Here is a 26,132-nt window from a genome sequence, read left to right as displayed (position 1 = left end):
CATCATTACAAAAATTCTGTAGAAATTTATTTTCTTATCAACACTTATCAAAAATATCTGCACCGCGTTTTGCATAGATGGATACAATATATTTTACACAACTGTTTACATGATTGTTAGAACAACTTATTAAAAAGTGAAAAGGAAAAAAAACAAAAAAAACTATTTCAGGACTTTGGTCACATTGTAGATACTACCAACAAACTATCTATTTCTAAGCAACAGATTATCTGTTGATAAGCAACTGCTTGCTAAGGTTAGGGCAAGGTTTAGAATAAGGGTTAGTAGTTAGTTGAAATGTTACTGACAGTCTGTAGAGCATCTACAGATAGACTATTCAAATAAAGTGTAACCAGGATTTTTTACAACAACAAAAACTGCAGCAGACCTTCTATTTCCCTATGCACACAATAACAAAAAAGGGATCATTTAATAACAGGACTCAATTACTATTGACTGGAATAACTCATGAACATCCTTAAATACATATTTGAACCCAAAGACTTGGACATTTCAATAGCCTATCAACTCTAAATATATTTGTCTTACATCCAAATAAGATATCTATTCAATAAGGAATACAATAAATATTGCAAATATATTATTGTAGGTTACTAACCAATTTTCATTAATCAAATATATTAACCTAATTTACTTAAATATAACAAAGAGAGAAAACATTGAACAAATATTTAATAACATTTGTTCATAACTTAAAACGCTGTCAGGGCCATTAGTCTCAAACAGCATGTAAAAAAAATACAATTTTCCCCAAAAATAATCCTTGATTTCAAAATGTTCCAAGAAAATAATCCTCAATTTCGATCAGCTTCTTCACAGATCTGTATTCCATATGGATTGACTCATATGTATCGTACTCAACTATTCACAGTTGACTGATCCTTCCACACAGTACTATGGAAATCTGAACCTTCAAGCCAATCTCTGCCTGTTGTCGCAGATGATGGTGACGTCCTGAGCTCCGTATGTGGGTAGCTCCTCTTCTGCTTCCTCTGACATCACTTCCTTCTCTATGTGACATCAGTAATCCACGGAAAAGTGGCCAGGTAATCCTTGTCCAGAATTTAAGAATTCCTAAACGACAGCATTACCAGTTTTCCCACTTTCTTCCCAGCCTTCCAGACCAGGTAATCCAGGACTTGGCATTAATCGAAATCATCTCTCCTCCTATTCCTCAGATGAAGGTGTACTGGGTCATCTCCAGACAGCCTGTTCCCTACAGGGAAAAGGTGCCAGGTGAGATGCCCAGGATCAGTTGGCGTACTGGGCATAGAAGGCCACCTTGACCCTCTCTATCTGGTGACACAGCTTGATGGCTGGACCCAGCTTCAGCTCCATACACTCCTGGACTGTAGGCAGGGTCAGCAACAACAACGCCTGGCCATCTATGTCCTGCAGAGAGAATGTGAGAATAAGATAAGAAAGAGATAATAAGGAGAGAGACAGAGAATAAGGACAGACACAGAGGCAGATCATACAGACAGAGAGACAGAGAATAAGGACAGAGAGACAGAGAATAAGGACAGAGACAGAGGCAGATCATACAGACACAGAGAGAGATAATATGGACAGAGAGACAGAGAAAGAGAATAAGGACAGAGACAGATAATTCCGGACAGAAAGACAGAATAAGGACAGAGAGACAGAGAATAAGGACAGAGACAGATAATACAAACAGAGAGACAGAGAATAAGGACAGAGACAGATAATACAAACAGAGAGACAGAGAATAAGGACAGAGACAGATAATACAAACAGAGAGACAGAGAATAAGGACAGAGACAGATAATACGGACAGAGAGACAGAGAATAAGGACAGAGATAGAGAGATAATACGGACAGAGAGACAGAGACAGAGAATAAGGACAGAGACAGATAATACGAACAGAGAGACAGAGAATAAGGACAGAGACAGATAATACGGACAGAGAGACAGAGAATAAGGACAGAGACAGATAATACGGACAGAGAGACAGAGAATAAGGACAGAGATAGAGAGATAATACGGACAGAGAGACAGAGACAGAGAATAAGGACAGAGACAGATAATACGGACAGAGAGACAGAGACAGAGAATAAGGACAGAGACAGATAATACGAACAGAGAGACAGAGAATAAGGACAGAGACAGATAATACGGACAGAGAGACAGAGAATAAGGACAGAGAGACAGAGAATAAGGACAGAGAGACAGAGAATAAGGACAGAGACAGATAATACGGACAGAGAGACAGAGAATAAGGACAGAGACAGATAATACGGACAGAGAGACAGAGAATAAGGACAGAGAGACAGAGAATAAGGACAGAGACAGATAATACGGACAGAGAGACAGAGAATAAGGACAGAGACAGATAATACGGACAGAGAGACAGAGAATAAGGACAGAGAGACAGAGAATAAGGACAGAGACAGATAATACGGACAGAGAGACAGAGAATAAGGACAGAGACAGATAATACGAACAGAGAGACAGAGAATAAGGACAGAGAGACAGAGAATAAGGACAGAGACAGATAATACGAACAGAGAATAAGGACAGAGAGAGATAATATGGACAGAAAGACAGAGAATAAGGACAGAGACAGAGGCAGATAATACAGACAGAGAGAAAGAGAATAAGGACAGAGAGACAGAGAGAGGAAAGGATGACAATGTTAATGATAACGTGAAGAGAGAGTCTGTATATCAAACAAGAAAGTGTGTTGTTTTGGGGACGTGTGTGTGTCTGCATGTATTTCAGAGTGTGTGCAAGCCTGGCCTGCTGAGGAGTGATGGACTCCATCCTAGCTGGAGGGGTGCCCCTATTCATATCTATGAACATAGACAGGACTCTAACTCCTCTAGCTTCACAATGAGACAGGGTGCAGGCCAGGCAGCAGCCTGTTAGCCAGTTTAGTGGAGTCTGTGGAGTCACCTTAGCAATCTCACTAGAATAAAGACCTCCTCCATTCCTGTCATTATTGAAAGAGATTGTGATACCTCACATCTCAAAATAGGGCTACTTAATGTTAGATCCCTCACTTCCAAGGCAGTTAATCAATGAACTAATCACTGATCATAATCTTGATGTGATTGGACTGAAACATGGCTGAAGCCTGATGAATTTACTGTGTTAAATGAGACCTCTTCTCCTGGTTACACTCGTGACCATATGCCCCGTGCATCCCGCAAAGGCGGAGGTGTTGCTAACATTTACGATAGCAAATCTCAATTTATCCCACAAAAATGATTGAGTTTGCATCTTTTGAGCTTCTAGTCATGAAATCTATGCAGTCTACTAAATCACTTTTTATAGTTACTGTACAGGCCTCCTGAGCCGTATACAGCATTACTCACTGAGTTCCCTGAATTCCTATTGGACCTTGTAGTCATGGCAGAAAATATTCACATTTTTGGTGACTTTGATATGGAAAAGTCCACAGACCCAATCTAAAAGGCTTTCGGAGCCATCATCGACTCAGTGGGTTTCGTCCAACATGTCTCCGGAACTACTCACTGCCACAGTCATACTCTGGAACTAGTTTTGTCCCATGGAATACATTTTGTGGATCTTAATGTTTTTCCTCATAATCCTGGACTATTGGACCACATTTTATTACGTTTGCAATCGCAACAAATAATCTGCTTAGACCCCAACCAAGGATTATCAAAAGCCAAGCTTTAATTTTCTCGGACAACCCATAGATTCTTAGATGCCCTTCCAGACTCCCTCCACCTACCCAAGGATGTCTGCCTATCCATGTGAGAGATGCAAACTCGGTCTCGACCTTTAAGTCTTTATTGAAGACTTTTCTCTTCAGTAGGTCAGATGATTGAGTGTAGTCTGGCCCAGGGGTGTGAAGATGAACGGAAAGGCACTGTTGCGACAAACCGCCCTTGCTGTCTCTGCCTGGCCGGTTCCCCTCTCTCCACTGGGATTCTCTGCCTCTAACCCTATTACAGGGGGCTGAGTCACTGGCTTACTGGTGCTCTTCCATGCCGTCCCTAGGAGGGGTGCGTCACTTGAGTGGGATGAGTCACTGACGTGATCTTCCTGTCCGGGTTGGCGCCCCCTTCGGGTTCGTGCCGTGGGGGAGATCTTCGTGGGCTACACTCAGCCTTGTCTCAGGGTAGTACGTTGGTGGTTGAAGATATCCCTCTAGTGGTGTGGGGGCTGTGCTTTGGCAAAGTGGGTGGGGTTATATCCTGCCTGTTTGGCCCTGTCCGGGGGTATCATCGGATGGGGCCACGGTGTCTCCCGACCCCTCCTGTCTCAGCCTCCAGTATTTATGCTGCAGTAGTTTATGTGTCGGGGGGCTAGGGTCAGTCTGTTAAATCTGGAGTATTTCTCCTGTCTTATCCGGTGTCCTGTGTGAATTTAAGTATACTTTCTCTAATTCTCTCTCCCCCTCTTCTCTCGGAGGACCTGAGCCCTAGGACCATGCCTCAGGACTACCTGGCCTGATGACTCCTTGCTGCTAGTTCCTGCCTTTCTGTTTTTCCTAGCCACCGTGCTTCTACACCTGCATTGCTTGCTGTTTGGGGTTTTAGGCCGGGTTTCTGTACAGCACTTTGTGACATCGGCTGATGTAAAAAGGGCTTTATAAATACATTTGACTAGTTATGTGTACCTGCTCCTGGAAGATGTTGGCGAGAGCAGCACAGTCGGTGGAGGTGATGAAGGTGACCACGTCTTCTACGGACCACTCCAGAGGGTTCCTCTCCAACACCAGCTGGCACTCCGCCTCACTACACTCCACCTGGAGGGCCACAGGACACAAAGATTCATCTCCATACAGGACCTTTATCGACTGGATATGACAGCCGGACGCCATTCACTGACCATATCTGGGCCACCCGGCCACCAGGGAGCCAAAGAACCCATCAAATACTAAATCACATCTTCATTATTGTGGGTCTGTGTTTGTGTGTGTCTCTGCGTGTAGCATTCTCTCTCTCACCTGCATCTCCTGTCTCTTGGGTGGGTGGTACTTGCTCTCCTGGTTATATGACAGGGACCGAGTGCTCCGCCTCCTGCTTTCAGGACCCTCACGGCTGCTCGAAGCTACGCCGGTATGGGTGGCCCTGCGTAGCGTCACGGCGCGCCGCGGCCGGCTGTTAGCCACCTCCACAGAGGACGTGTCTGTGTGGTCCTCGCGCGGCTCAGAGCTGGTGCCTTCTTCACTGCCCGACTGCAACATAAGATAATCTTCGTCCTCGTCTTCATCACTGTCCTGAAGGGGGTTATAGGGTCAATCTTAGTGCAGTGACAATCAATTCCATAGAGAGAGAAAGACACACGGAGAGAGAGAGAGAGAGACATGACAAGACAGAAAGAGAAAAGAGACGCAAGAGAGAGACACACGAAAAGAGAGATAGAGAGGAGACACGAGAGAGACAAGAGAGAGAAAGAGACACATGGAGAGAAAGAGAGAGAGAGACACGGAGAGAGAAAGAGACACATGGAGAGAAAGAGAGAGAGAGACACGGAGAGAGAAAGAGACACATGGAGAGAAAGAGAGAGAGAGACACGGAGAGAGAAAGAGACACATGGAGAGAAAGAGAGAGAGAGACACGGAGAGAGAAAGAGACACATGGAGAGAAAGAGAGAGAGAGACACGGAGAGAGAAAGAGACACATGGAGAGAAAGAGACAGAGAGACACGGAGAGAGAAAGAGACACATGGAGAGAAAGAGAGAGAGAGACATGGAGAGAGAAAGAGACACATGGAGAGAAAGAGAGAGAGAGACACGGAGAGAGAAAGAGACACATGGAGACAAAGAGAGAGAGAGAGACACGGAGAGAGAAAGAGACACATGGAGAGAAAGAGAGAGAGAGACACGGAGAGAGAAAGAGACACATGGAGAGAAAGAGAGAGAGAGACATGGAGAGAGAAAGAGACACATGGAGAGAAAGAGAGAGAGAGACACGGAGAGAGAAAGAGACACATGGAGACAAAGAGAGAGAGAGAGACACGGAGAGAGAAAGAGACACATGGAGAGAAAGAGAGAGAGAGACACGGAGAGAGAAAGAGAGAGAGAGACACAGAGAGAGAAACACAGAGAGAGAAAGAGAGAGAGAGACACAGAGAGAGAAAGAGAGAGAAAGAGAGAGAGAGACACAGAGAGAGAAAGAGAGAGAGAGACACGGAGAGAGAAAGAGAGAGAGAGACACACAGAGAGAGAAAGAGAGAGAGACACACAGAGAGAGAAAGAGAGAGAGAGACACAGAGAGAGAAAGAGAGAGAGAGACACGGAGAGAGAAAGAGAGAGAGACACAGAGAGAGAAAGAGAGAGACACAGAGAGAGAAAGAGAGAGACACAGAGAGAGAAAGAGAGAGAGACACAGAGAGAGAAAGAGAGAGAGAGACACAGAGAGAGAAAGAGAGAGAGAGACACAGAGAGAGAAAGAGAGAGAGAGACACACAGAGAGAGCGAGAAAGAAAATGAAAAAGAGAGGGGGAGGGGAACACAGCCTTCACTCTTACACAGGAGAGAAAGAGACACGGTGAGAGCGACAGACAGACCGACATAGATGGAGAGCTCTGTCAGACCTGTGGTGACCCTGCAGGAGTGTAGTCCACTGCAGACGAGCGCCGTTTCTTCTGAACAAAGATGGCCTTCCTCTTCTTCCTGCGTCGTGTGGGTTTGGCCTCCAGACTCTCCTCTCCTCCAAACGGCTTAGACAGCTTCTTCTTCTTACCGTAGTAATACGCTGGGGACACAACACTCAACACAGTTCATATGGGCTCAATTCTGATGCAGGTTAGCTATTCTTTTAAAAGGGGGTTTAATCAAACAAATGGCTGTGTGTATTTTCGTGTGTGTGTGTGTGTGTGTTTTTTGTGACAGACACACAAACTCACACTTGTAGAAAATTACTGTATTTGTTCGCGCACGCACACACCAACCTACAAACATATATGAAGTTGATCTTAGTTCCCATTAACAGAAACCCACACATGAACACACAAGTAGAGTAACCACACCTGCACACACACTCACTATATTTGGTCTTGGTCTGCATGGAGCAGCTCTCAGGACACTGGTCTGTGACTTGGACGGGGCTGAAGAGGTTGGGACAGCACTGCAGCTTCCCACACACTTTACGACAGAAGTCTGGGATCTGCTCTGCCAGACGCACGATCCGGATGGACGATCGATACGTCTTCCCTTTGTATCTAAGGAGCGGAGAGAAACCGTGTCAGCTCGGGCCAATGGTATTGTTCATACAGGACCGTAAACTCAGGATGTTCACCAGGAGCGTGTTCTGGTCTGATGTGGCTTGTCTTGTGACTTAAGTTAAAAATGGGTCCTAAATTGTCGCGCCAATCCTGGTCGAGCTCCTCCAGGTGGGACTCACTTGGCTTTGAGGGTCTCCTCGTGGCAGTCCCAGTGCTGGTCTTCCACATCCTGTAGTTCTCTCAGGACACGCCCAGGCTTGTAGGCCGCATTGATCAACATGCTCAGCACCTGCACGGGGACACACAGGAGAACACACTTTCTTTAAAAAAAATACATTTTTTTCTCCATAGTTGTGAAGTGAAGTTTTTTAACCTTTATTTAACTAGGCAAGTCAGTTAAGAACAAAAGCCAGTAGAACACAAACACACGAACCCTCAAACACACTCAAATGAGCAAGGACACACATTCACACACTCTCACTAGGGGGTATCTAGGGAAATTAAAGGCTGTTTTTGCTGAGTTACTGTGTGTGTGTGTGTGTGTGTGTGTGTGTGTGTGTGTGTAAACAGAAATGACTGACAGCTCACATTAAACTGAAGCTGCTGCTGAGAGACCGCAGGTGGTTAACAAGACATTTCCTTCTCTCCTCCCTCCCTTCCTCCCTCTCCAGTCCTTTAATTAGGCATATGCCTCACCACCTCCTCCAGAGTCTGTTGTTAGTTTTTCTGATCCCATAGGACTCTGGTCAAAAGTAGTGGGAATAGATGCAACCAGTATGTTGATGTTCCTCTACCTACCTCTTTGAGGACCAGAGTGCATTTCCCCGGCCCTACAGCCTGTGGCAGCTCAGCGATGCGCCCCTTGTTCAGGTAAGGGCCAGAGAAACAGCGGTGGTTCACGTAGATCCTGGAACAACAGTATCTCCCATTGGCTGAGCCTGAGGAGGAGAGAGAGAAGCATCATGGGACATCAGACAATCCTCCAATGACAGACAGGTATAAGATTGTCAGGCAGCCTATTAAGTTCAATCTCTTGATAGACTATATAGAAGTCCAATAATTTTTTTCACTATCAGAATTGGGCTGTGTTTAGACAGGCAGCCCAATTCTGATAGATGTTCTTACTAATTGGCCTTTTGACCGATCAGATCTGAAAAAGATCTGATGTAAAAAGATCTGATGTGACTGTTCAAAAGATAAATGAGTGGAAAGAAAGATCAGAATTGGGCTGGCTGTGTAAAAGCAGCCTAACACTTACATTATGAATGAGCTGTTCTAAAAATCCAATGGCTTGTTAACGAGGCTTGTATTAGAGGTGTGCTGCACATAATGTAGTGTGATGCCACACCTCAGTTTACACTTTGTAACTCATACACATGGAATTGCACAGCTCCGGTTGAATAGTAATTAGACAAATGATAAATATGCATGAGCGGAACATAGAAGGACATGCGTCTCTTATGGACATCATACTGATGCACCTCCCCACACACACAATAAACAGAGCATTGGCACACACACACCCTTAAAAAATAAACATAACATTGGCCGTGTAAAATGTTGAGAGGACTGCTAACAGAAGTGTTATATTGATCAATATGTAGCAGTTTGTCAGAACGCAACACTTCTCTGAGAGCTGTGAGGTACCAATCAGCGATTGTGAAGAGCAACTGTTAGACGAATGTTGTTTGCTCATCAATATGAATCTGCTTTGAAACAGGTGTGGCTAGCGCACACACACACACACACACACACTACGGGGCTTTTCCATGTTAATCATTAACTCTCATTTTCATTAATAGCTGTAAATAAATCATCACATACAGTTGATGTCATAAGTTTACATACACCTTAGCCAAATACATTTAAACTCAGTTTTTCACAATTCCTGACATTAATATAATTATTTATTTCAGCTTTTATTTATTTCATCACATCCCAGTGGGTCAGAAGTTTACATACACTCAATTAGTATTTGGTAGCATTGCCTTTAAATTGTTTAATTTGGGTCAAACGTTTCAGGTAGTCTTCAACAAGCTTCCCACAATAAATTGGGTGAATTTTGGCCCATTCCTTCTGACAGATCTGGTGTAACTGAGTCAGGTTTGTAGACCTCCTTGCTCACACACACTTTATCAGTTCTGCCCACAAACGTTCTATAGAATTGAGGTCAGGGCTTTGTGATGGCCACTCCCAATACCTTAAGTTTGTTGTCCTTAAGCCATTTTGCCACAACTTTGGAAGTATGCTTGGGGTCATTGTCCATTTGGAAGACCCATTTGCGACCAAGCTTTAACTTCCTGACTGACGTCTTGAGATGTTGCTTCAACATGATGCTGCCACCCACGTGCTTCACGGTTGGGATGGTGTTCTTCGGCTTGCAAGCCTCACCCTTTTTCCTCCAAACATAAAGATGGTCATTATGGCCAAACAGTTCTATTTTTGTTTCATCAGACCAGAGGACATTTCTCCAAAAAGTACGATCTTTGTCCCCATGTGCAGTTGCAAACCGTAGTCTGGCTTTTTTATGGCGGTTTTGGAGCAGTGGCTTCTTCCTTGCTGAGTGGCCTTTCAGGTTATGTCGATATAGGACTTGTTTTACTGTGGATATAGATACTTTTGTACTGGTTTCCTCCAGAATCTTCACAAGGTCATTTGCTGTTGTTCTGGGATTGATTTGCACTTTTCACACCAAAGTACGTTCATCTCTAGGAGACAGAACGCATCTCCTTCCTGAGCGGTATGACGGCTGCGTGGTCCCATGGTGTTTATACTTGCATACTATTGTTTGTACAGATGAACGTGGTACCTTCAGGTATTTGGAAATTGCTCCCAAGGATGAACCAGACTTGTGGAGGTCTACAATTTTTTCCTGAGGTGTTGGCTGATTTATTTTGATGTCAAGCAAAGAGGCACTGAGTTTGAAGGTAGGCCTTGAAATACATCCACAGGTACACCTCCAAATTACTCAAATTATGTCAATTAGCCTATCAGAAGCTTCTAAAGCCATGACATGTTTTTCTGGAATTTTCCAAGCTGTTTAAAGGCACAGTCAATTTAGTGTATGTAAACTTCTGACCCACTGGAATTGTGATACAGTGAATTATAAGTGAAATAATATGTCTGTAAACAAGTACTTGTGTCATGCACAAAGTAGATGTCCTAACCGACTTGCCAAAACTATAGTTTCTTAACAAGAAATGTGTGTTTCTTGTTTTAATGACTCCAACCTAAGTGTATGTAAACTTCCGACTTCAACTGTATTTGAATTATGAATCGTGTTTACCTGTATCCATGGCAATGGGCTCACAGAGGTTGAGAGGGATTGTCTCCACGGGTTGTGGCGGAGCCAACCTACAGACGGAATATCAATCAATCCATGAACCAATCAATCAATCAATCAAGTGAACAGCCAAGCCATCCAATCAACGATACAGCTATTTAAGACCCAGTCAGATTTAGCTTAGTGTGATACATGTCCTTCCCTCAACACAACTGAACAACAATTGAATGAGGGATTATTGATGAATGAGTCCCTTGGGTGAGAGATATGGTAAAAGAGGTTAGATGAGAGAGGTTGACAAAGTGTTACTGAAAGCCTCATATGTCGTCTCTGAACGACCACTACCCTGATACTTCAGAGCTGCGTTTCCCAGGCGCGACTGAAACATGTCATTTGTCAATATAATAAATCTGTCCTCTGAAAAAATAAAAGGCAATTTCCAAGTGAACAGCTAGCTACTGTTTCGGGGGGGCGGGGGAGGCTATGGTCTGAGAGAGAGGGGCCTCGAGGCTTTTTAAGGGTATCTACTTGAGTGTGTTCTCCATCTAGGAGGTTGTATTGTAAAGTATAGGCCATGCATTTCTGTGGCTGCTGAAACGGCTTGGCAATGCATTGATTTGTTTTTAGAGTGGAATAGCAATCTGTGTGATGGAACTGTTAAAGTGCTGGATGGGGCTTTTCAAGAGGGAATGGAACAGTGAGAGTTTTAAATTGGAGTGGTTCTCTGTAGTTTTGGAGCATCAGCGAACTTACTGCTTCTCTGGCTGGACAACGGCTATCTTCTTCTGCTGCTGGCCTGCAATCAACACAAAATAATAGGGTTTGCACTGTGTGCTCGTGTGTGCGTGTGTGAGAGAGAGATGTGGGGATACTTACAGACAGGCTTCAGTGGTGGAGTCAAGAGGTATGCATTGGTCTCACACCATCCTACAGGAAAGATGTCCATGGACTCCACATCCACAATACATTCAGGGACGGACTTAGGCAGGCCTGGAGAGGGACAAAAGAGCATGGGGTAAGACAGCTGTCCACACACACACACACACACACATACACACGCACACATCTCACCTTCCAGTCTGAGCCACAGCAGGCGACCCCTGACCTGTGTGATCTGAGCCACACACACCTCGGTGGGCCTGACAGGGTTAACGGCCTCCAGCCACATGTCTTTAGCGAAGCCTCGGCTCTGCCACGCCTACACACACAGACAGACAGCCAATGGGATAAAGGGCAGACATAACAATGGATCCTTCTGACAAGACTTAAGCCACACACATTGTCTGTATAAGCATTCATTTAAAAAGGTGCAATATGCAGAAATCGCTCAACCATTTCCTAGTTGCTAAAATTCTAATATTTCACCTAATTTCATTTTGTGACAAAACAAGCAGTCATTGTGTACAGAATCATTGTACCATCTAAACCGTTGTGAAATATATTTTCCATAACCCAAAATATTGTCTTTTCAGCTGTTTGAATCTGGTATAAAAAAACTAAATCTGTGAACACCAGTGCACATAGAACAGACCCAGGGCTTCTTAGACTTGCTTTCAATGATAATGACAGATCTATGACTGACATTTCTATGTGAATTTGGTCAGGTCGTCCAAAAAGTGACATAATGCAGCTTTAAGGGGGGTGGGCACAGGGACGACAAGAGGGAGGAAGAGAAAGGGGAGGAGAGGGATGGAGAGAGAAGGATGAGGACAGTGAGGAGAAGAGGCATGGAGAGAGGGAAGAGGAGAGGGATGGAGAGAGGATGAGGTGAGGAACTGAAGGAGGAAGGAAGCGAAAGTATCTTACGTCGGGGAAGCATGCGTCCGGGGCGGTCTCAGTCCCGCTCTGTTTCAGGTAGTCCGCCCAATCAAAGTCCTGGCTCAGGTAGCCCCTAGGCCGCTCTAGACCAATCCCGTTCTTCAGACACCACTGGACGGGGAGGATGCCCGGCGACTCAGAATGGCACACCAGGGACAGGGGTGTGGCCTCTGGAGTGAGGTCATCCACTGTGACCTGGAAGTAGTGCTCATTGTAGACCTACAGAGAGCCATTATTACCATGGCTGCATTAACACATTGAAACACTTTTAAGGGTATGACTAGATGTGATACTGTTTGGTGGGGTGTGATACTGTTTGGTGGGGTTTGATACTGTTTGGTGGGGTTTGATACTGTTTGGTGGGGTTTGATACTGTTTGGTGGGGTGTGATACTGTTTGGTGGGGTTTGATACTGTTTGGTGGGGTTTGATACTGTTTGGTGGGGTTTGATACTGTTTGGTGGGGTGTGATACTGTTTGGTGAGGTTTGATACTGTTTAGTAGGGTTTGATACTGTTTAGTGGGGTTTGATACTGTTTAGTGGGGTTTGATACTTTTTGGTGGGGTGTGATACTGTTTGGTGGGGTGTGATACTGTTTGGTGGGGTCTGATACTGTTTGGTGGGGTGTGATACTGTTTGGTGGGGTGTGATACTGTTTGGTGGGGAGTGATACTGTTTGGTGGGGAGTGATACTGTTTGGTGGGGTGTGATACTGTTTGGTGGGGTGTGATACTGTTTGGTGGGGTGTGATACTGTTTGTTGGGGTTTGATACTGTTTGGTGGGGTCTGATACTGTTTGGTGGGGTGTGATACTGTTTGGTGGGGTGTGATACTGTTTGGTGGGGTGTGATACTGTTTGGTGGGGTGTGATACTGTTTGATAGAGTTGGTCAGGTAGGCCCACCTGTGTGACAGATACAGGGCAGATGTGGAACGGTTCCGACGGCGACACCATCTCCAGCTTCATCCCCGTCCTGAAGGAGTGTTTGGTCAGGTCTGCATGGTCCTGAAACCACCGGGTCACCGTGGAAAACACACACCTCTTTTAATGGTCACTGCAAACCGGCTTTGTTAACAAACACTAAGCAGTGGGACTTGGCTATATAATTCAAATGTTATTACTTTGATATTACTGACTCGTCTGCTCAACTGCCCAAATATGCTCGGAGTTAGAACAAATAATAGCTATGTGAGTCTGACTAATTGTCTGTGACAGGTGTGTTTCACCTATAGAGACAGATAGAGCTAGCTAGCGTGGCCCTTTGAAACCCACTGACACCGAGGCCATCAGACAGGTCCCGTCAGATCACTGTCGTCTGTACGACAGGTACACACCCAGACTTAAGAGGGGCGTGGGAAAGGCAGCAGCTTATCACCACACACACACACAATAAACCACCCACACAATAAACACAACCACACAATAAAACACACCCACACAATAAAACACACCCACACACACACAGATAGGAGGAGAGGTGTCTGAGCCACGTAGCATAAACATTTTACAGTGACATTTGAGTAATTTAGCAGACGCTCTTATCCAGAGTGACTTACAGTTGGTGCATTCATCTTAAGATAGCTGGGTGAGACAATACAGTCGTAGCAAGTACATTTTCCCTCAACAGAGCAGTCAGTGCTTTTGTTTACCATGGTATTTATTTATGATACTCTTTAAAGTATCAGACTTCTTTTTTTGTGTGATTTTTTTCCCGGGAGATGGGCAGTGACTCCGCTGTCCTGACATTAGGGGGAAGCTTGTTCGGCCATTGTGGAGCCAGGACAGAGAAGAGTTTTGACTGGGTTGAGTGGAATCTGATAACATGATATTGTCTCAGGGGTTTGACTACGTTGATTAAGTGAGTATTTGATTAATGTAACTGTTAAACCAGCCGCCCCACATGGCCTGATAGCACACGCAGTAAGAATGGTCACGGGAACTAACGAACCTGCACAAGAGTACACATGAAGTCGGTTCTGTGTAGAAGCACTTCCTGTGTCACAGGGCTACTTCCTGTGTGGCTGACCCTCACCTTAAACACCTCCAGGGGCAGTGGGTTCCTCTGGGCCTCGCTCCGTGCCGCCTCCAGGGCCTCCTGCCACTCGAGGGCGCTCTTCAGGCCACGCAACTCTGAGACGGGAGAGAGATGACAGTCAGAATGTGACTCAAACTCAGCATCAAATTAAAAGACCTTACAAATCTCTCCCAACTGTTTATTTAAAGGGATATATTCAGCAATGGCTCACAAAACTACCTTTAACTTCCTTCAAACTGCATGCAGACATACAAATGGTGTCCATGGGTTCATCTGACTCTGGGTTAGTAGAAAGGGCTTCATTGCCAACATCTCACACTATCCCTTTAAGAAAACCTCTCCCAATGTTTCCCAAATTTCTTTTTGTTTTTTTTAATCAGATGCCATTTAAAGGAATACGTCTTACAACCAGATGACCCTCCCCCTCCCACTCTTGACAAACTGGCTTAACTAGAGCTACAGCTGAGACTGGATACACTCATTTGGATTTCTATCGATCATTTGGAGAGGAGATATCTAAAGTTTGGTTTCATTTTATGTTCAAACAGTCGGAACAGTATATGTATGTCTGAAGGAACATGTTTGCGTGCCATTACAAGTGTGAGTGTGTTGCTATGATTGGGATATTGCGTGTTCTGTGGAAAGGTGTTTTTTGACAAAGTCATCAGTTCTGTAGAAGTTGAAACTGAAAGATCTCGAATATGAACAGAGGCCAACATGTTGAGTCATTCAGAGAGACAGAGAGAGACAGACAGACACAGAGACAGAGACAGAGACAGAGAGAGAGAGAGAGAGAGAGACAGAGAGAGATAGAGAGACACAGAGAGAGAGAGACACAGAGAGAGAGAGAGAGACAGAGACAGACAGAGACAGACCGAGAGACAGACCGAGAGACAGACCCGAGAGACAGACCCAGAGACAGACCCGAGAGACAGACCGAGAGACAGACCCGAGAGACAGACCCGAGAGACAGACCCGAGAGACAGACCGAGAGACAGACCCGAGAGACAGACCCGAGAGACAGACCGAGAGACAGACCCGAGAGACAGACCGAGAGACAGACCCGAGAGACAGACCCGAGAGACAGACCGAGAGACAGACCCGAGAGACAGACCCGAGAGACAGACCCGAGAGACAGACCCGAGAGACAGACCGAGAGACAGACCCGAGAGACAGACCGAGAGACAGACCCGAGAGACAGACCCGAGAGACAGACCGAGAGACAGACCCGAGAGACAGTGGTTTATGATATTGAACAGAGAGAAGGGAAACTCCCAACTACTCTGAACGGTGTAAAACAGTCATAAAAACGTTGACACATGATAGATGATTATGTGTGGGTGTAACATTGATCCTCACTACATCAAGGTTACCATTTGATCCTAATCTATGGCTCTCATGGGATATGATTCATAACCAACCCTTAATAATCCGTAAATCCAATAGAGTTGGAGAGTCCTGGAAAGTTGCAGGTTTTTGTTTCAGCCCAGCATTTAAAACTACCACTATTACAGCTGAATGTGACCCAGAGCCCATACCTCCATGCAGCTATGAGCCCTCACCCTTACCTGCTGGGGGCTCCAGTGACAGACGGTTCTCCTGAGCCCAGCCTAGTGGGCGGAGCCTCACGTCGAGGTAGAACAGCCAGGTGTCGTGGGCATCGTCTTGGAGACCCACATGGCGCAGGCGGAGCCTCCCACCAACGTTCTGGGCGACGCGGGCAGCCCAGTAGAGTGAGGGGTCAGTGAGGTCCCGTACCTCAATCACCGAACCCTCCACAATCAGATCCACTGTGTTCTTCCCCCTCAGAGGCTAGAGAGAAGGATGGGAAGAGGGAGAGGAGAAGACAGAATTGATGGAAAGTATTCAAATCTGTGTGTACAGTGCCTTCAGAAAGTATTCACACCCCTTGACTTTTTCCACATTTTGTTGTGTTGTAGCCTGAATTTAAAATGTATGGTGTCCCCCAGGGCTCAGTTCTTGACCCTCTCCTCTTCTCTCTATACACCAAGCCACTTGGCTCTGCCTGGCAGATATCTTAGCTTGGATGTCGGCCCACCACCTCAAGCTCAACCTCAACAAGATGGAGCTGCTCTTCCTACCGGGGAAGGCCTGCCGGCTGAAAGACCTCCATCAAAATTCACAACTCCAGTGTCGCCCTCCCAGATTACAAAGAACCTTGGCGTGACCCTGGACAACACCCTGTCGTCCTCTGCAAACATTAAAGCAATGACTCCATCCTGCAGGTACATGCTCTACAATATCCGTAAAGTATGACCCTACCACACGCAGGAAGCTGCGCAGGTCCTAATCTAGGCACTTGTCATCTCCCGTCTGGACTCCTGCATCTCCCCAAACTCTCCCATGTCATCCCGCTCCTTCGCACACTCCATTGGCTTCAGGTCGAAGCTAGCATCGACTACAAGACCATGGTGCTTACCTACGGAGCAGCAAGAGGAACTACCCCTCCCTACCGTCAGGCTATGCTCAAACCCTACACACCCCAACCCGAGCACTCCTTTCTGCCACCTCTGGTCTCTTGGCCCTCCCACCCCTACGGGAGGGCAGCTCCCGCTCAGTCCAGTCCAAGTTCTTCCAGAGCCAGCATCCCCCTAAAGTTAGGACAGCTGAAACTGAAAGTCCCTGCCCATCTTCCGAAAGCACCTGAAACCCTACCTCTTCAAAGAATATCTTAAAAGATAAAAGGAATAGAGATAAGCACAGGCAAAATCCTAGAGGAAAACCTGGTTTAGTCTGCTTTCCAACAGAAACTGGGAGACAAATTCACCTTTCAGCAGGAGAATAACCTAAAACACAAGGCCAAATATACATTGGAGTTTCTTACCAAGACGACATTGAATGTTCCTGAGTTGCCTAGTTACAGTTTTGTCTTAAAATCGTCTTGAAAATCTAAGGCAAGACTTGAAAGTGGCTGTCTAGCAATGATCAACAACCAACTTGACAGAGCTTGAAGAATTTTGAAAATAATAATGTGCAACATTTGTCAAATCCAGGTGTTTAAAGCGCTTAGAGACTTACCCAGAAAGGCTCACAGCTGTAATCACTGCCAAAGGTGATTCTAACATGTATTGACTCGTGAATAATTCTGCGAATTAGATATTTCTGTATTTCATTTTCAATACATCTGCTAACATTTCTGAAATCCTATTTTCCCCTAGTCATTGTGGGGGTAGTGTGTGTAGATGGTTGAGAACAAAAATAAATGTAATCCATTTTGAATTCAGGCTGTAAAGACAACACAACATGGAATAAGTCAAGGGGTATGAATTCTTTGACTGCACTTCATGTGTGATAACCCCTCTTTGAGAGGGAACTGGTATTATCTGGGGTGAAACTTCAGCTTGACATACAGAGCTCAACAGATCAGCTAAAGCTCTAAACGTGTTGATGGTTAATACACGGGTGTCACCTATGCATACACAGTCTCATTATCTCTCTCCCTCGTTCTCTCCGTCTCGTTCTCCCTGTCACACTCCCATCGAGACAGTACTCACCCCTTCCAGTAGGTTTGCTGGTGCGGTCCGTGAGCCAGTCAAGTCCTGGATGAGAAAATCTGTCCAGTCACTGTACTTCTCCTTGATGGCTACGAGACAGAACAGAGGGAGAGATAGACGGTCAAACATACTGTGCTGTGCTAGCAAAATTATACATGACAATGCACCTACATATATTAGCACCAGATACAGAGCACTACAGTATAGAGCAGTCCACATAAACAGGTGTTGAGAGATACAATGGGAGCATGGTAGAAAAAGGCAGGAATGAACGGACACACACACACACACGTATCACCCTATCCAGAGCCATTTAAACGGTTGGCTCCCAGTCATTTGCATAGGACATGTTTGTTTACTCCACTTTCTGTTTCCCACAGTGCAACAGTAGTGATGTTTAATTCATGGTGCATCGTGGGTCTTGATTTTACTTTGACTCCACGCTGACTAGTGGCTTCCCACAGGCATACATAGGTCTACTTTGGCCAGCACAGTATGAAGATGGGCAGAAACTGCTACTCAAATAGAAATCCCCGAAACACACTTGTAGGCGATGTCATGGCGACATTAGCTAGCTAAACTCACGCGTAGAAACACTTCGTCGGGTGTAACAGTCGTCTCACACTGGACTGCGTATGTGTTGGCCGTCAAATCAAAGTCACTTCTTCGATATAAAGTTGTTTTTGACTCCAATTAAAACGTTTCAGTTTGTCACTTTCATGAGGTTGGAGTAATAACATGTTAAACTACTGAAGACATTGGCTCGAATCGAGGTTGTGCTTTTTCGATTTCAAGAAAATGAACACTTAAGGCAGCGGTGTCAAACTCAAATCAGCGCAATGGCCATATTGAAAAAAAAAACTCCCAATGATTTTGCAGGCCAGACACTGCCAGTTGGCGTACAGCATGTTGGCAGTGCATGCTGCGACTTGTAGTGCAGCGCATCGCAGGCGGTATGGAAGCGGGCCAAAATGAATTGACAACCCAAGTCATTAAGCAGGCCTCGTGTTTGACACATCATTTTTCACTTCACTCATTGACTTCTCAAACCCCAAAAACCGGCCTGGTCTGCTTGGTCGGTTTCGCAATTGTTGTCCGGAAGTCTCGCGATGTTTAGAGGCTCTGTAGTTTACAAACTCTGTGGTCCTACTAGATCATACACACAAATAGAGTAATCTATTTTTAAGTGATGAGTTATCCACCCCTCTCCAAAGACCTCTACATCTAATGCTCTAGGTTTACAGTCACCAATTGGACGCAACGATTCTGAGAATATCTGACTCAATGGGGCATGGTGACATGAGTCACAGTAGAACGACTAGTGGCCAGTAGCCTAGATCATGGAGGATTGCACTGCTACCTGTCATTAAGCCACGCCACACTTAGAAAACAAATCAAATCATTCATTCCTATGGGAGAGAACAGAGTTATTTTCACCTCATTTTATATTCTCTCATTAGTATATTCTTCTGAAGCCAGATGAGTCAGATTTAGAGAAACAGTCAATACATTTTCCTAAAAACAAAATCACTCTGTCTCGGCACATGGCCGATCCTTTTTTCCATACATGGTGCAAATACGGTTGCAAATAATGTCCCTCTGCCCCAGTGCATCTCTCCACACCACCCCTGGTTAATAATAGTGTTTTTTCCACACCCACACACACACACACACTCACAGTGCTCCTGTTGATCTTCGGTGTGCAGAAATAGATCAACTATTTTTACAGATCCTCCTAGATTAGTCATCAATCCATTTAGAATAGGCCACAGAGCAGAATGCAGGCTGCTGCTTCGGCATCTGAACTTCTGCCCCTCCCCCTCCCTCTTTCTGTTCTACCTCCTCGGCTCCAGAGTGTAGTTACAGTACTAGTTTGCATGTAAATGATCATTATTTACTTCCTTTTTCTTGCCCATCCTCCAGGCGATAGACACAGAGGCAAATCCTGACTTCCACAAAACAATAACTGCATAATTGACTTTGAAGAGAGAACCCACTCTCCCCTTTTCTATCTTTCGTCTTCTCCCCTCCCCCAATCCTCTCCTCTCTTTTGCTATACTGGTAGACATCCAAACAAAAATCCAACATACAAAAAAAACACATCTGATTTGCATATCCAACAACAAGCCATTGTGTAAACAGACAGGGAAGGCCAATTCAAAAGCGTATTTAAGAGAATCAAAGCCATTATTAAAAGAACAAGTCTGGCCTGTATCATGGCAGGGAGGGATGTTTTCATCTGTGATCACAGCAGTACAGCAGATTCTAATCAGGGCTAATGGGACCAAATTAGACCATTTATTCTCAGTCTCACAAAGTGCTTATCTAGTCATTAGTATTACAATGGCATGGTAAACCACACTGAGATACAATGTCTATCTACCAAGTCTTCTGGGGGTTCTGTAAGACTGAATTAATAGTATAACCACAGACCCTAGATCAGGCTTTAATATCTACCAGTAACAATCTAATGATCTACTGCTAGTACATAAGTACCCCATTGTTTCACCAGGTGGGTTGGCGACAACAAACTACCTTTTAGAAAAATGCCAAAATACTCAAAGTAGAAAGACAAAAATCAACAACAGAGATACAGGTGAATGTTATTTATAGTCAGAACTGTAGCTCAATGGTCACTGAATGACAGCCAACAGGATAGACAGACACCTCTCTGCTGTGGTAGGCTAAATCATGTGTAGGCAGGGTTTTTTATGACGAGGGAGACGCCCAAGCTAGTGATGTTAACCGTTAATGTAAAGCCATGTTTACTGCCCCGGGACGTAAGGGGTTAAGAGTGTGTGTAGGTGGGGCGGGGCGTTTGTAAATGGCTATAATGACATGCATGGCTAAACCTAATATCACCTGGGCTAGGTAGAGAACAAGACTGGCCCACACTAAACACATCCAGCACTAGTTATATAATCATTATGAAAATGGACAAAAGCAAATGAGATTGGGAGATGGGACTACACCCATCCACACTACACCACACACCAAGTAAATACAAAGCGGTTGCAAATCAGGTGGTGGAGATGGGGAGGATGGGTCATTTGGGTATCAAATCAGTCCTGGCCTGCTCTTTCTGAGTGCCTTGTGTTAGTTGGCTTGTCTTTGACCAGGTTGATGCATGTGTAGTCCTTCCTGCCAACTAAGGATTCATTCATGCACTATTAAGGACAGACGCAGGTCAAGAGTGTTCACACACACAGCTGTCAAGTAGGCCTGAGCCTCATCTCAGCGCCTCCTCTCTAGCAGGTCCTGGCAGGAAGTTGTGAGTCTGGTGAATGCATTATGCAAATGACCTCTGTGGGGTTCTGAGAGCAGCGCTGTTATCACATGACTAAACTTGTGATACCTTCGAAGCTCCTGACACACACCCACACAAACACACACACACACACACAAATATTTTGCTATGGGAAACTTGAAATATTGTTACACTTCACATTCTTTCGCTGCAATACTGATCTCTGTTTATTATCTATGCATAGTCACTTTACCTCTACCTACATGTACATATTACCTCAATTACCTGGACTAACCGGTTCCCCCACACACTGACTCTGTACCGGTACCCCCTGTCGATGACCTCATTACTCATTCTTTTACTGCTGCTCTTGAATTATTTCACTTATTTCTCTTAAAACGGCATTGCTGGTTAAGGGCTTGTAAGTAAGCATTTCACCGTTGTGTTCGGCGTGTGTGACAAATAAAATTAGACTTGAAACAACACAGGCTGAAGCCCCACCCCGTCACTCAACAGGGAGGCAGCACACAGACAGTTTCTCCACGCCGTGACTGCTTCTCTCAGCATGTCACTCAACAGATTGTTCCAAAACAACAACGATGCTGCTTTCCACATTGCTTCTAAATATGAATTTTCTCTATTATTTTCTCTATTATAATAATAGTTTGTGAATCTTGCTCCTTGCAAAACGCCAGTTAGTCTGAAGGAAACTCATCACTAATGCTACCTTTACTTAAAATGCAAACATTAGCTTTAATACAGGTTGCTACCAGTGTTGGTATAGATCAGCATGTTGATCAGCATGTTTTGTTCAAGGGCATGTTCTGAATCAGATAGCCTATTCTAAAATCTGTGTCTAAATATAACTATGCATCTATTCAAATGCTATTAGGGTCCCCTGGGAAACACTGACCAGCACTTTGGTTCCTACCCTATCATAAATCCTACCTAATGTGTTGTCATGCCAAACACCAACCATACAATTACAATAATCTATTCTGTTTCTATGTTTCCAGCAGTTCCCCAAAAAGTTTTAATCTATTCTGAACAAAAATAGAAATGCAAAATGCAACAATTTCAAAGATTTGACTAAGTTACAGTTCATATAAGGAAATCAGTCAATTTAAATAAATTCATGAGGCCCTAATCTATGGATTTCACATGACTGAGGTATACAGATCTGCATCTGTTGTTCACAGATACCTTTTAAAATAAAGGTAGGAGCGTGGATCAGAAAACCAGTCAGTATCTGGTGTGACCAACATTTGCCTCATGCAGCGCAAAACATCTCCTTCACATAGAGTTGATCAGGCTGTTGAATGTTGTCCCACTCCTCTTCAAGGACAGAAGTTGCTCGATATTGGCGGGAACTGAAACACGCTGTCGTACGCGTTGATCCAGAGCATCCCAAACATGCTCAATGGGTGACATGTCTGTTGAGTATGCAGGCCATGGAAGAACTGGGACATTTTCAGCTTTCAGGAATTGTGTACAGATCCTTGCGACATGGGGCCGTGCATTATCATGCTGAAACATGAGGTGATGGCGGCGGATGAATGGCACGACAATGGGCCTCAGGATCCCGTCACGGTATCGCTGTGCATTCAAATTGCCATAATGCCATTGATAAAATGTCCGTAGCTTATGCCTTCCCATACCATGACCCTACCGCCACCATGGACCACTCTGTTCACAACGTTGACGTCAGCAAACCGCTCGCCCAGCTGAAACCAGTGGCCATCGAAGGTGAGCATTTACCGACTGAAGTAGATTACGACACCAAACTGCAGTCAGGTCAAGAGGATGACGAGCATTTAGATTAGCTCCCCTGAGACAGTTTGACAGTTTGTGCAGAAATTCTTCGGTTGTGCAAACCCACAGTTTCATCAGCTGCCTGGGTGGCTGGTCTCAGACGATACCACAGGTGAAGAAGCCGGATGGGGAGGTCCTAGGCTTGCATGGTCACACGTGGTCTGCGGTTGTGAGACCGGTTGGACGTTTCTCTAAAAAGATGTTGGAGTCAGCTTATAGTAGAGAAATTAAGATTATATTCTCTGGCAACAGCTCTGGTGGACATTCCTGCAGTCAGCAGGTCAATTGCACGATCCCTCAAAACTTGAGACATCTGTGGCATTGTGTGCACACTTAAGAGTGGTGCTTCTAACTTTCAGTTAGGCGCACCAGTGCAACCAATTCAAAATATAAAATGCCCCACACACACGCACACACACGCACGCACACGCACGCACACACACACACATGCACGCACACACACAGGTAATTCTGGAGTAGGAATCCTCGTGAATTTTGAGAATGTGTCCTAGAATGTGCCGAGCAGGCAGTGTCAGCAGTGTCTAGACAAGCTAAGATTCTAGGCTGAGACACCTGCTGTCTAGTGGAAGATTGTCTGAGAGAGTTTAATTCTGGTAATACACACTTGTGGAATGGGAATGTGATATGCACATCCTAAACTTGAGAATACCGTTGCTAGGATAAAAATAAATAAATGGGTCATTCTTGAATTGTGGTGGTAAATGCTGTCGCTTGACTTTGGCACCATTTTAAAATGATTTAACATGCTTTTGATGTTTTATTTAACTGCTATTTATTAAAGAAAACACACTCAGTGGCCAGTCTTTTTAGGTACACAACCCCATTCACAAAAAGGGTTTGCTCCTACAGACAGTGAGTCACGTGGATGTGACTTGCTATATAAAGCAGGCATCGAGGCATCCATTTACTGTTCGATTGAACGTTAGAATGGGAATAACTAGTGACCTAAGCGACTGAGCGTGGTATGATCGTCTGTGCCAAGCGCACCGGTTCTAGGCTCTCAGAAACGGCCGGCCTCCTGGGCTTTCCCCACACAACTTTGTCTAAGGTTTACAGAGAATGGTGCGACAAACCAAAAACATCCAGTCAGGGGCAGTCCCTGTGGGCATCAGCTCGCTGATGAGAGAGGTCAAAGGAGAACGGCAAGAATGGCGCAAGCTAACAGGCAGGCCACAAACAGGCAAATAATGGCGTAGTACAACAGTGGTGTGCAGAATGGAACGCACAACTCGTCGGTGTCTCGTCACGGATGGGCTATTGCAGCAGACCACACCGGGTTCCACTCCTATCAGCTAAAAACAAGAAGCAGCTTCAGTGGGCACGCAATCCAGGTCCCTGTTGCGTCATGCTGATGTCAGAGTCAGGATTTGGCGTAAGCAGCACAAGGAAAAGTAAAGATACCTTAATAGAAAATGACTTAGGTAAAAGTCACCCAGTAAAATCCTACTTGAGTAAAAGTATAAAGGTATGTGGTTTTAAATATACTTCAGTATCAAAAGTAAATGTAATTGCTAAAATATATACTAAGTAAAAGTATAAATCATTTCATATGCCTTATATTAAGCAAACCAGACGGTAAAAATGACATCATTTTCTTTAGAAATGTAGTAATGTAAAAGTTGTCAAAAATATAAATAGCAAAGTAATGTACAGACACTAAAAGAAACTACTGAAGTAGTACTTTAAAGTATTTTTACTTAAAGTACTTTACACCACTGCCAGACACACACGTTCTAAAGTTGTATTCTGAACTCCGCCCCCCTCATCTCTCTCTTCTCCTCCCCAGTTAAAACAGAGCCTATAAACAACAGACTGACTACCACAGAATGTGTGTATGTAGGTATTTTATACTGCAACATCTATTTGTATGCATTGTGGGAAACTACTGGGGGCTAGCAAATGTGTTTGTCCCACTGGTGATGTGTAGAGGTGTAGTGACATGGTTTGGCGATTTAGATAGATAAGCCTATTAATTTTGAATAATGAACAAAAGTATTTAGAATAGTGTACAGATCAACAAAAACAAGGAAGGCTATAAAAAAGATTATTATTTTTTTTTACTAGTATAATGTGTGTCCATGAGCATTCTCTCCAGTGGCAAACTGTTATCGGAGGACAGGTCTATATTAAAGAAACTTAAGCATATCAAACCGTTAGAATGTCATACATTTGAGGATTCCATTAATACTTTGGGGTGTCTAAATCCAAAGTGTCACTTGGTGTTAGTTCATTTAAATGAAGGGAAATAACATGAGTAAAATGATTAATCATATCACAGTAAATAATTTTTTAAGGGTTGATGACCTTAGATTTGAGAATTTGTGGCCTCCATTTAAAAAAATAAATCCTAAGGTATATTTGATGTTACCAAAATGTCATGCCCAAATGCCACTGTAATTCTAGAAACTCCCTAATACAGATAGAAGTGACATCTTTCCCTCCAAAATAATAGGTGGGGGGGAGGTGCAGAAATGGGGAAATACAGAGGGGCATGCAGAAAGACAGAGGGTGGGGGGTTTAAGAGTCAAACAAACTCTGAGGCAACTTCCTGTAAGTTGACAGGAAGGAGGAGAAGGAAGCACACATGCAATGCTGAGAAGGTTAGTGATATGCAGAATCCTTGGGACGTCCCTACCCTAAACCTAACCCCTAACCGAACCATAACCAAAACCCTAGCTAACCCTAACAACCGCTTTAAATGTCAACTTCAATTGGGTGACGGAGTTGGACGCCCCAAGGATCCCATTTAGACTTGTCTTTGCTGAGAAGAGCCAGCAGGCAGGCAGGCGAGTTAGTCAGGAAGACTGATAGGGCTGCTTACCTTTTCTTAGGTAAACGTTATCTGAGAAACAAAAAGAAATAAAGGTAACTGTAACATAGAAACACACACACACACACACACACACACACATACACACACACGCAGGAATGCATATACGCATACACACACTTTGCTTGGCGTGATGCAAGAGGCTTGATAAATAGAAATGGAGGGGAGAATCACTCATTTGAATCACTAAGTATCAAGGAGAAAACAAGAGGAAAGGTTGCCTAAATCTAACCTAATATTACCTTCTCAGCATAGTGAAAGACACTACAGCATTCCACTCCCCACCTGATCCTGTTCTGCAAATACATGAGGTCTACCAGCTCTATTCACCACATAGAGTAGCTAGCAAACACACATACACTCACACCAACAGTCTGTGTCCACC

General features: G+C 44.5%; 1 protein-coding gene across 4 annotated transcripts in view; it reads right to left on the bottom strand.

The window, feature by feature from the left end:
• Window positions 1–26,132, bottom strand: part of LOC109864577 (scm-like with four MBT domains protein 2) — a 41,823-nt gene continuing 15,691 nt past the window's right edge. The window contains exons 5-22 of one of the 4 annotated variants that reach the window (XM_031831768.1): window positions 25,739–25,759; window positions 17,838–17,926; window positions 15,891–16,134; window positions 14,320–14,417; window positions 13,191–13,292; window positions 12,276–12,506; window positions 11,541–11,667; window positions 11,346–11,459; window positions 11,223–11,265; window positions 10,473–10,540; window positions 7,985–8,124; window positions 7,366–7,475; window positions 7,008–7,183; window positions 6,869–6,913; window positions 6,557–6,717; window positions 4,965–5,237; window positions 4,635–4,763; window positions 1–1,413 (exon numbers count right to left, since the gene is read on the bottom strand). In XM_031831768.1, the coding sequence (XP_031687628.1) occupies window positions 1,273–1,413; window positions 4,635–4,763; window positions 4,965–5,237; window positions 6,557–6,717; window positions 6,869–6,913; window positions 7,008–7,183; window positions 7,366–7,475; window positions 7,985–8,124; window positions 10,473–10,540; window positions 11,223–11,265; window positions 11,346–11,459; window positions 11,541–11,667; window positions 12,276–12,506; window positions 13,191–13,292; window positions 14,320–14,417; window positions 15,891–16,134; window positions 17,838–17,926; window positions 25,739–25,759 (2,312 nt within the window). In that variant the 3' untranslated portion in view covers window positions 1–1,272. The remainder of the gene's footprint in view (window positions 1,414–4,634; window positions 4,764–4,964; window positions 5,238–6,556; window positions 6,718–6,868; window positions 6,914–7,007; window positions 7,184–7,365; window positions 7,476–7,984; window positions 8,125–10,472; window positions 10,541–11,222; window positions 11,266–11,345; window positions 11,460–11,540; window positions 11,668–12,275; window positions 12,507–13,190; window positions 13,293–14,319; window positions 14,418–15,890; window positions 16,135–17,837; window positions 17,927–25,738; window positions 25,760–26,132) is intronic. The other 3 variants (XM_031831770.1, XM_031831769.1, XM_031831771.1) reach the window with 3 other exon arrangements.

This window comes from Oncorhynchus kisutch, linkage group LG9, assembly GCF_002021735.2.
Source record: "Oncorhynchus kisutch isolate 150728-3 linkage group LG9, Okis_V2, whole genome shotgun sequence".
Taxonomy (NCBI): Eukaryota; Metazoa; Chordata; class Actinopteri; order Salmoniformes; family Salmonidae; genus Oncorhynchus; species Oncorhynchus kisutch.
Note: the sequence above shows the minus strand (reverse complement) of the source record. Positions and strands in the feature narration are given on the sequence as shown.